The sequence below is a fragment of the Rutilus rutilus genome (genome assembly GCF_951802725.1).
Source record: "Rutilus rutilus genome assembly, chromosome: 3".
NCBI classification, from domain to species: domain Eukaryota; kingdom Metazoa; phylum Chordata; class Actinopteri; order Cypriniformes; family Leuciscidae; genus Rutilus; species Rutilus rutilus.
Window position 1 is genome coordinate 59,556,158 of NC_140211.1, and position 11,255 is coordinate 59,567,412.

The 11,255-nt window shown below is 38.9% G+C and overlaps 1 protein-coding gene across 2 annotated transcripts; it reads right to left on the reverse strand.

The window, feature by feature from the left end:
* Positions 1-2,539: 2,539 nt before the first annotated feature.
* LOC311288188 (regulator of G-protein signaling 20-like) lies at positions 2,540-10,692 on the reverse strand. Of its 2 annotated transcripts, XM_084405468.1 has the most exons (5): positions 10,654-10,692; positions 9,791-10,044; positions 7,402-7,482; positions 4,151-4,385; positions 2,540-2,838 (listed from the first exon to the last, which is right to left on the reverse strand). In XM_084405468.1, the coding sequence occupies exons 2-5, from the start codon at positions 10,009-10,011 to the stop codon at positions 2,653-2,655; spliced, it is 723 nt and encodes a 240-aa protein (XP_084261594.1). In that variant the 5' UTR covers positions 10,012-10,044; positions 10,654-10,692; the 3' UTR covers positions 2,540-2,652. The 2 variants fall into 2 exon arrangements, with proteins under 2 accessions (XP_084261594.1, XP_084261593.1); XM_084405467.1 differs by lacking the exon at positions 10,654-10,692 and having other exon boundaries at positions 9,791-10,085.
* Between the last annotated feature and the right edge of the window lie 563 nt (positions 10,693-11,255).

Consider the following 11,255-nt stretch of genomic DNA (forward strand, 5'->3'; position numbering starts at 1 on the left):
ATTAGTCAAGTCAAGTCATCTTCATTTATATAGCGCTTTTAACAAAGCAGCTTTACAAAGATAAGCGTATAATTTAAGGTAACAGAGATTGTTTCGGCTTTATAGCGGTTCTTTAATAAAGTTATTTTCCAGCTAAAGTTAGTTTTGATTGATTCGCTTCCGTCGCAACGATCATTTGTTATTAAATTAGGGGCCACTAAGACGACACCATTCTCTCTACACAGACTTTAAACGCGATCCTGTGAGAAACACTGATGGCGTTCACATGCGCATTAAGAACTGGCTCTATAGTTATGTGCGTTTGAATATATGTGCGCAGGTTTGTAATTCCCTACAGACCAAGCCTAAACAAAGTACTGGTCTTTCCTTATAAATTTTGATACAGAATTTTATTTTATTTTGTCACAGTAATTAGCAGTAGACATTAAGCCTTTCGGAAGCATACAGTAAAAAAACAGATTTTGGTGCCATAAAATAATCCCCAAACAGCTGTAGATATCAAACAAAATAAGTTTAATTTAAAGTGTGTCTGTGCATTGGCACAATCATGAGAGATGAACCAGTCAAAAGTTCTTTGTGAGCGAACGCAAAGTTTCTCGGGTGAACGCTACACAAAACTTTTCTGGGAGAACGCAAAAGCATTAAAAACCTTTTTTTATCCCCCATCTCATACTTTTTCCTATCACCATGTCGTAGAGCGTGATTTTGAGTGTGTTTCTGGATCAGGCGGATCCAATCCAATTTTGCTTTGAAAAACCGGCACGAATATCAAATGGATTCCCTGATCCTGGATAGCAAAACGTGGGATTTTCAAATCCAGATCATTCTGATCCAGATTCATCTTTTTGAACAACTGGGCGCTGGTATGTAATCCATTCACAAGTTTAAACAGGGCCCAAGATATACATGACTGGATCACTCAAACCACATCTGAAGTTGAAAACTTCAGTGGAAACATTGGGAGTTCATTTTGAGTCCAGGAATTCACTCCCTCGCCACCCTGGACTGGTGCTGTCCCGCATCGGACACGGACTGCAGAAGTCCTGGGGTCCTTTAGGTTGCGAGGTCAGGCCTCCATGGATCAGATATGTTGGTCCAGCGCTTCCCATCGATGCTCGATTGGATTGAGATCTGGGGAATATCGATGCTCGATTGGATTGAGATCTGGGGAATATTGATGCTCGATTGGATTGAGATCTGGGGAATATCGATGCTCGATTGGATTGAGATCTGGGGAATATCGATGCTCGATTGGATTGAGATCTGGGGAATATCGATGCTCGATTGGATTGAGATCTGGGGAATATCGATGCTCGATTGGATTGAGATCTGGGGAATATCGATGCTCGATTGGATTGAGATCTGGGGAATATCGATGCTCGATTGGATTGAGATCTGGGGAATATCGATGCTCGATTGCTTCTCAAAGCGTTCCTGAACCACACGTTCAGAGGTCTTGTGGAGTTCATGCTTCAGTTTCTGGGGACCTACATGAATATTAGGCGTGTGTTTTGCAGTACTATGACGTATGTAGCACGAAATCTGAGACCCTTCGGTCAACAAAATGCAATAAAAGTAGATGTGTTTGAGAATCGTGTAAGTACCTGGGGTCTCATTTATAAAACCGTGTGAACGCCAGAACCTGCGCAAAATCCCCTTTATAATCCCAGTCAGCGGAAGATTGTGAACATGCGTCTCCTCCCCGAAATAACCATATATGAGCTTACAACGTCTCGTTTTACTGTGCATATCCTCATCTGCATATCATTTGCATATGCTTATTCATCCATGTGATGCCAAGTTTAACGGTACAAGACATTGGGAAAACATGAGATACGGATGTGCGTCACATTACATCGCTTAAAAGCATTTAGTAGCCGATCCTTGCCTTGTTTTTGAATAAATAAATCAAATAGTATAAAACACATTTCAGAGAAAGTTTTTCTCAATCTTTTCCACTGGCCGAATAGAATTTTTAATTTGCTTTATATTTGTAATGGAAACAGATAGGCCTTATTGTGCATTATTGATCATTATTTGCGTGAACATATTTTCTCAGAGCAAGAGTTCTGCTATTATCATGCGCTGAGCAAACATTAAATCTCAGCATGCGACAGGAAAAGTGTTCAAAAGCAGCGCATACACTAAAAATATTTCTATTTATTAGAATTTTACATTTTTTATAACTTCTCGGTAATGATTTCATCTAATTTAAGTGCTTAACTCCATTAATGAGAATGGCATATTTAATCTAAATGTGTATATTAGATAGTTTAAATAATTCTTTTATGTATTGTGAACATCACTGTATTTATTAGGACTCATAATGAATATTAAAGTGGTTTTCCTTCATCAGTCCCTCAGATCTCCATCGGTGTCGCCAAACCGCTCCGTCTCCAGAATGTTCGTACGCATGTCTCAGAGTTTACTTACAGATGTACTTACACATTCTCCCGTCAAGTTTGTTTTTATAAATCACACCGTATGCGTGGGAAGTGGCGTACGGCTCTTTCTGTTTTGTGCGACGCAACGCTTATAAATGAGACCCCAGATGGGTCTTGTCTGACCTGATCACCTGGGATGAAAGGTACGTGCAAACAGGGATCTTTGAGGTCTACAGGGAAGCGTGTCTGAAGTGTGTATAAGTGTGTGTTAGGACTCGTTGGGCGTCTGAAGGCTCTGAAGGAGGTCTGCGTACATGCTGGAGTTCATGAACCGTGGGAAGGAGTCTCTCTGCATGAGCACGTAGATCTGCAGCTGTGCCTCGTCAAACGTGCAGGAGGAGGGTTCCTGCATGTTGTTGTGGATCACTTCACGCACACGCGAGTCCAGACTCACCTGGATACACAAACACAGGTAATCATGAGCCGTGTTTCCACTGCAGGAGTTTTCCTCGGGAATTAGGGACTTTAGGTGTGTTTCGACCGCAGGAACCAGGGTCTAAATGAAGTTCCAGGTAAGGACTTCCCCCTCAGAAAGTTCAGTACTACTTTTTCAAAGTTCAGGAGCTTTCAGGGGCGGGACTTGGGCTCTGAACATGCTGATTGGTTGAGTTAATGCCGCATTTTGATTGGCTCCACGCAGTTTGACTCTTTCATTTCAACCACCATTTTTAAAAATCTTTTGCGATGCGTGCAGTAAGAAGGAGCTTTCGCAACTAATGGTTCCCTTAGGAATGTTTTCCTGGTTGCATTCGCACCGCCAGTAGAAACTCTGAAGTGATGTAAGACACACTTGTTGTTGTGACCTTTATTTTGACGGCGCTGAGAACGCCAGAGCCTGAGCTCACAGTGTTCGCATTCTCCGTGTTCATTAGTTTATGATCTGTCTAACAGCCCTGTCTAATACGTTATCAGATAGAACTGTTATACAAAGAAAGTAGACAGTAATGAAAAGTTATTAGCGTATGCCGTGTGATTGATGTCCAGTGTTGCTAGCCGAGCAGAAACACATAATCATGTTTGGCTTGGTCTCCTCAAAGTTGCGTTTGATTTTCTCCTCACCGTAAAGGTTAAGAGGCGCATCTATCACTGTTTTACATGTTCGTAGAGTTAGTTTCGGGAGTAAATATATAGGCTATAATCTGTGTTTACACAGCTTTTTTTTTAAATGGCGAGTGCTGGTGTTTCGCGTGTGTTCAGCCAATCAGCGAACACTAACGTCATGGATAGTTCCTATAGTGCTGGTTTAGACCGACTGAAGGAGGAGTAAATTAGTTCCTAGAACTAAAATCCTTAGTTCCTGCGGTGAGAACACGGCAAAATCCGGGAACTTCCGCCAATAGTTCTAGAAACTATGAAAAGGTTCCTCCGGTGCGAAAGTCCCTTAAGTTGTTTGCTATTCGAATCAACAATGGAGTTTAATGATGATGAGGTTCAGGCTTTATTACGCTTAAATTCAGAGGATGAAGTCCAGCAGGGACTGGGAAGTAGTGTGCAGTCCTACGCCACTGGACTATTTGCCTAATCTTCACGGTACTTTACACCGCGGTGGAAACGCAGACAGCAACAGGTCTGGAGGAAAAGTTCCTGGGACAAATTGTTCGGGGTAATTTCAGTGGAAACGCGGCTATAGATATTCATGTTTCACAACAAAAGTTTAAGCAAAAGCACAGCATTGAGTTATCATGTGGAAATGAGCTTATATATACCTCTTTAGGTGACTTTACAGAGACGTAGTCCTCGTATATTTGTTTCACCGTCTGTTCAACCGTGGTTTTGTTGGTCTCTTTCTTTAGATCCTCACAGATGAGCCAGAATTTCAGGTTTTCTTCACTAAACTCAGACTTGAGAAACTGTTGGAAGTGCGAACGACCTTGAGCACTTTTTATCAAGCGCTCGAATGACTCTCCCCACGACTGGACCTCCTCCAGAGTGAGCTGAGGCCTAGAGGAGACGGGATATCAGGACATGTGGAACAGATCTTTAACTCTTACCCATCTGTGTTCTTTAAGAAGTTGCCAGCCAGCGCCAGCATTATTGATCATTTTCACAAAACCTTCATGGCTCCCAGAATATTGTGTTGTATGAATATATGAACATGCTACATATATATATATATATATATATATATATATATATATATATATATATATATATATATATATATATATATATATATATATATATATATATAAACAAAGAAAGAACAGATCATCTGCTTTTAAATAATAAAACAAACATTTCATTCTAGCTTCATGCATGAAAAAAGCTGAGAAGACTTCATCCGGATGGGATTCAGAGCAATGATCAAACACAGACGGAGTCGATCGAGTCCATCAACACCTCAAAGCTTCAGTCGCTAACCCTTCATCTTCACTTGTTTCTGCTTCTTCTTTACTTGTTTCTGCTTCTTCTTTACTTGTTTCTGCTTCTTCACTTGTTTCTGCTTCTTCTTCACTTGTTTCTGCTTCTTCTTCACTTGTTTCTGCTTCTTCACTTGTTTCTGCTTCTTCTTTACTTGTTCTGCTTCTTCTTCACTTGTTTCTGCTTCTTCTTCACTTGTTTCTGCTTCTTCTTCACTTGTTTCTGCTTCTTCACTTGTTTCTGCTTCTTCTTTACTTGTTTCTGCTTCTTCTTCACTTGTTTCTGCTTCTTCACTTGTTTCTGCTTCTTCTTTACTTGTTTCTGCTTCTTCTTTACTTGTTTCTGCTTCTTCTTCACTTGTTTCTGCTTCTTCTTTACTTGTTCTGCTTCTTCTTCACTTGTTTCTGCTTCTTCACTTGTTTCTGCTTCTTCACTTGTTTCTGCTTCTTCTTTACTTGTTTCTGCTTCTTCTTTACTTGTTTCTGCTTCTTCTTCACTTGTTTCTGCTTCTTCTTCACTTGTTTCTGCTTCTTCACTTGTTTCTGCTTCTTCACTTGTTTCTGCTTCTTCTTCACTTGTTTCTGCTTCTTCTTTACTTGTTTCTGCTTCTTCTTTACTTGTTCTGCTTCTTCTTCACTTGTTTCTGCTTCTTCACTTGTTTCTGCTTCTTCACTTGTTTCTGCTTCTTCTTTACTTGTTTCTGCTTCTTCACTTGTTTCTGCTTCTTCACTTGTTCTGCTTCTTCTTCACTTGTTTCTGCTTCTTCTTTACTTGTTTCTGCTTCTTCTTCACTTGTTTCTGCTTCTTCACTTGTTTCTGCTTCTTCTTTACTTGTTTCTGCTTCTTCTTCACTTGTTTCTGCTTCTTCACTTGTTTCTGCTTCTTCTTCACTCGTTTCTGCTTCTTCTTTACTTGTTCTGCTTCTTCTTCACTCATTTCTGCTTCTTCTTCACTCGTTCTGCTTCTTCTTTACTTGTTTCTGCTTCTTCTTCACTCGTTTCTGCTTCTTCTTCACTCGTTCTGCTTCTTCTTCACTCGTTCTGCTTCTTCTTTACTTGTTTCTGCTTCTTCTTCACTTGTTTCTGCTTCTTCTTTACTGGTTTCTGCTTCTTCTTTACTTGTTTCTGCTTCTTCTTTACTGGTTTCTGCTTCTTCTTTACTTGTTTCTGCTTCTTCTTTACTGGTTTCTGCTTCTTCTTTACTTGTTTCTGCTTCTTCTTTACTTGTTTCTGCTTCTTCTTCGCTTGTTTCTGCTTCTTCTTCACTTGTTTCTGCTTCTTCTTTACTTGTTCTGCTTCTTCTTTACTTGTTTCTGCTTCTTCTTTACTTGTTTCTGCTTCTTCTTCGCTTGTTTCTGCTTCTTTACTTGTTTCTGCTTCTTCTTTACTTGTTTCTGCTTCTTCTTTACTCGTTCTGCTTCTTCTTTACTTGTTTCTGCTTCTTCACTTGTTTCTGCTTCTTCTTTACTTGTTCTGCTTCTTCTTTACTTGTTCTGCTTCTTCTTTACTTGTTCTGCTTCTTCTTTACTTGTTTCTGCTTCTTCTTTACTTGTTCTTTGTTTTTGGATCTGGGGATTCTGTACTCTTTCAGAAGATGTGTAATAACTCCCCCTCCCGTAAAACAGTGAAAACACGGATCGCCGGAAAACACACTATCTCTGCTTTAGAACATAACACACCATCGATACATGTTCATGACCTTATTGAACACACAGTGTAAACATTCACCACACAGGGAGGGAAAAGGCTAATGGATTCTCTAAAGGCGAACAGGTGTCAAATGAATGAGCCGAGATTAGAGGTGTTGCTCAGGTGTTGCCCTATAAAACACTGTTGAACACTGTAAACTGTTGGAAAAGGTTTCTCTAAAGGTCCACAGCTTTACAGATTGTTCATCACTGTTACTACTTTGCATCCTGGTAACAGTGCCGAACACACTTGAAGAACGTCATGAATCACTTTCTGACGCCATACACGTCAGAACAATTACACACTGTAGGTCCTCAATTCCTTTGGGAAGATTCCTGTGCCAGAGTGCATGTTCACACTGTGTCCAATAAAGACAAGGTCTTGTGTGTTATTTGTCAAGATGGACTGTGATTGTCTATAGTTCTGATTTAGTTAAAAATGTAATTAGTTCATAGTTCTGTCATGACCACTCTTGGAGTGTTGTGGTAATGGGAATGACAATGTTGATATGTTTCATCTTGGCAGAATAAAGCTGCTACACTGCAAGTACGGTATTTTGCCAGGCCGAGCAAAGCATGGGACTTTCTACTGCCAAAATATGCTGTTGTACAATATGGCGTACATGAATTACCTATACAGATCTATACAGGTGGAGCTGGGGAGGGAGGAGGGTTTATGAAAGCGCTGCACTGCTAAAGCTAATGCTAAACAGTATCTGAAGGCTGAGCAGCGAGCTCATTCTCTGTAGATCTGCTGTGTTGTCATTCAAGAGACTCCCGTAACTGGGATGAATAAAAATTCCAACTATTAGGCAAAATGAGGGTTGAAAATATTTTTATGTTCACTGTTGCAGTTCTTAGCGACTACTTTTGCAATATTACATTTTTTTAACTTATAACACAACTCACATCTGTTCGATATCAGCCTCCTCTTGTTCTTCTGAGATCGTCGTCATAGTTTTTTCCTCCTTAGCAGAGCGTACTGTCAGACTACACACACACACACACACACACACACATTATAAAAACATGTTTTCTGTGACGCCTGAATGTCTCCGGAGAGGCTCCTAATGAATACGAGACGTACTCCTAAGCTCAGTCTGCATTAGCCTTAATGAAGTTCTCTATCACACAGTGAAATATCTCAGCCACACTAGACTTATTCTTCAGGTCACTTAAAATCCGCTGCAAAATGTTGTTTTTTTTACCTGAATTGTACAGAGAATATTATGTATTATATCAAAGTTTACCTAAAGTTGTAAAAACAATGTTTTACAAAATATTAATCTTCAACGCACGTTCACAAAACAATGTCTGCTCTTGCGTCAACACAACACACGTGTCGTGGTTCTCTCATGAACGCATGTTGGAGATTAAAGGGATAGATCACCCAAAAATGAAAATTAGCCCATGATTTACTCACCCTCAACTCATCCTAGGTGTATATGACATTCTTCTTTCAGACAAATACAGTCTGAGTTATATAAAAAAAATGTACTGGCTCTTCCAAGCTTTATAATGGCAGTGAATGGCCGGTTTCTGTTTTGAAGTTCATAAAAGTGTATCTATCTGTGATAAAAGTGTATCTATCCATCATAAAAGTGCATCTATCCATGATAAAAGTGCATCTATTCATGATAAAAGTGTATCTATCCATCATAAAAGTGCATCTATTCATGATAAAAGTGTATCTATCCATCATAAAAGTGCATCTATCCATCATAAAAGTGCATCTATTCATGATAAAAGTGTATCTATCCATCATAAAAGTGTATCTATCTGTGATAAAAGTTTATCTATCCATCATAAAAGTGCATCTATCCATCATAAAAGTGCATCTATTCATGATAAAAGTGTATCTATCCATCATAAAAGTGCATCTATCCATCATAAAAGTGCATCTATTCATGATAAAAGTGTATCTATCCATCATAAAAGTGCATCTATTCATGATAAAAGTGTATCTATCCATGATAAACGTGTATCTATCTGTGATAAAAGTGTATCTATCCATCATAAAAGTGCATCTATCCATCATAAAAGTGCATCTATTCATGATAAAAGTGTATCTATCCATCATAAAAGTGCATCTATTCATGATAAAAGTGTATCTATCCATCATAAAAGTGCATCTATCCATCATAAAAGTGCATCTATTCATGATAAAAGTGTATCTATCCATCATAAAAGTGCATCTATTCATGATAAAAGTGTATCTATCCATGATAAAAGTGTATCTATCTGTGATAAAAGTGTATCTATCCATCATAAAAGTGCATCTATCCATCATAAAAGTGCATCTATTCATGATAAAAGTGTATCTATCCATCATAAAAGTGCATCTATTCATGATAAAAGTGTATCTATCCATCATAAAAGTGCATCTATCCATCATAAAAGTGTATCTATCCATCATAAAAGTGCATCTATCCATCATAAAAGTGCATCTATTCATGATAAAAGTGTATCTATCCATGATAAAAGTGTATCTATCTGTGATAAAAGTGCATCTATCCATCATAAAAGTGCAAGTATCCATCATAAAAGTGCATCTATTCATGATTAAAGTGCATCTATCCATGATAAAAGTGTATCTATCTGTGATAAAAGTGCATCTATCCATCATAAAAGTGCAAGTATCCATCATAAAAGTGTATCTATCCATCATAAAAGTGCATCTATCCATCATAAAAGTGCATCTATTCATGATAAAAGTGTATCTATCTGTGATAAAAGTGCATCTATCCATAATAAAAGTGCATCTATTCATGATAAAAGTGCATCTATTCATGATAAAAGTGTATCTATCCATGATAAAAGTGTATATATCTGTGATAAAAGTGCATCTATCCATCATAAAAGTGCATCTATCCATAATAAAAGTGCAAGTATCCATGATAAAAGTGCATCTATCCATCATAAAAGTGCATCTATCCATCATAAAAGTGCATCTATTCATCATAAAAGTGCATCTATCCATCATAAAAGTGCATCTATTCATCATAAAAGTGCATCTATCCATCATAAAAGTGCATCTGTCCATCATAAAGTGCTCCACAGGCTCCGGGGGTTAATAAAGGCCTTCTGAAGTGAAGCGATGTGTTCGTGTAAGAAAAATATCCAATTTTAAAACTGACTAAAATAACTAGCTTCCGGCCGACAATGTTTAATATACTGTAACTTAGATTGTATTCGTCTGAAAGAAGAGTGTCATATACACCTAGGATGACTTGAGTAAATCATGGGCTAATGTTCAGTTTTGGGTGATCTATCGCTTTAAAGACGAGAGTTTCCTCACCAGGAGCAGCTGCAGCAACAGCACCAGCAGAAGCAGCAGGCGTTCGCCGGAGTGTGTGACGAGTCCAGGGTTCGGGACGGAGTGTGTGACGAGTCCAGGGTTCGGGACGGAGTGTGTGACGAGTCCAGGGTTCGGGACGGAGTGTGTATGGAGCCGTCGGGGTCCTGCGCTCCACTGGTGTGTTCAGCGCTCTTTCCCATCTCCACCAGTTCAGAGCCCATCAGCTGCAGACACAACTTTCAGCTCACCAGATGCTTTCACACAGGAGAGAAGATGATCTGTGCAACACATTCAACACTTGTAACGCTTAATCATGCTTAATTAAATGAATCAGGCCTCAGGTGTAAGAGGCCTGCATGCCACAACACACCGGAGACACACAGCAAACACTCACATCCCGAGAGAACAATTACAACACAACACCTGAGATCAACAGATGCTGTTTACATCCACAGCCATTCTTTTAGGATTACTATAATCATCATTTACAAACTGTTTATTAAGGGTTTTTTTTTTTTTTTATTGATCAACTAATGCCAAATGCCTCGAAAAAGGACTGTCATGCACATAATGTCTGTTTAATTAGTCAAATCAGCTGCATCTTTCATTATGAACATTTCATTATTCATAATGCATTTCAATTGATTTATTGAATCATGATCATATGTATACACACTGACTGACATTCGATACATTTTTCTATCTCTGTTTATTATATTTGTATGTGGAATGCTGTTTGCGCGACATAAATCAGCCTATAGACGAGCCGCGTGCATGCAGAATCTCATATCATATTAATACCGATTTTCCTCACAATACGCAATAATGCACACGCACATATAATTACAACAAAATAAACTCACCTTTTCACCATGTGTGTTGCAGAAAAGACGAACACACGGCTCTCGTTCTGTGCGCGCGAAGCTCTCTCACGCGCGCGCGCATGCGCGTGTCAGTCTGCTTCAGATGCTCTGGCGCGCGCATATCATCACATATGGTGTTTCATGCACCGCTTAAAGGAAGGTTGCTTATTGGAAGGTTTTGTGCAAAGTAATAATCCGAACCCTTATTAGTACAGACAGTTTCATAATCTAATATATCTAACTGGTGTTTTCTTTTCTTTAAATGTACTGGAATGTTTCCCCGGGGATCCCTCGAAAACGAGATGGTAGGCCTACATCTCAAGGGGTTTATCCTAAAAAATAAATAGAAATGTATCGATCTTGATCTTGAGGATATAAATAAAACTTCTTCTTCTTTTTCTAATTAGCTGAAAATTACATTGTATTCGGGATAAAAAGTGTCTAAAATTTTACATTTTCAGTCATGCATAAATTATTCGTTGTCCTCTTGATTGTGAAATAATTTTACTTAAGTTAATCAGCAAACAGTGAGGGAGGGAGAGAGAACCGAGACGTTCCCTGGTTTTCTGTTTCTTGGGCTGAATCCGAAATCCCCCCTAAAC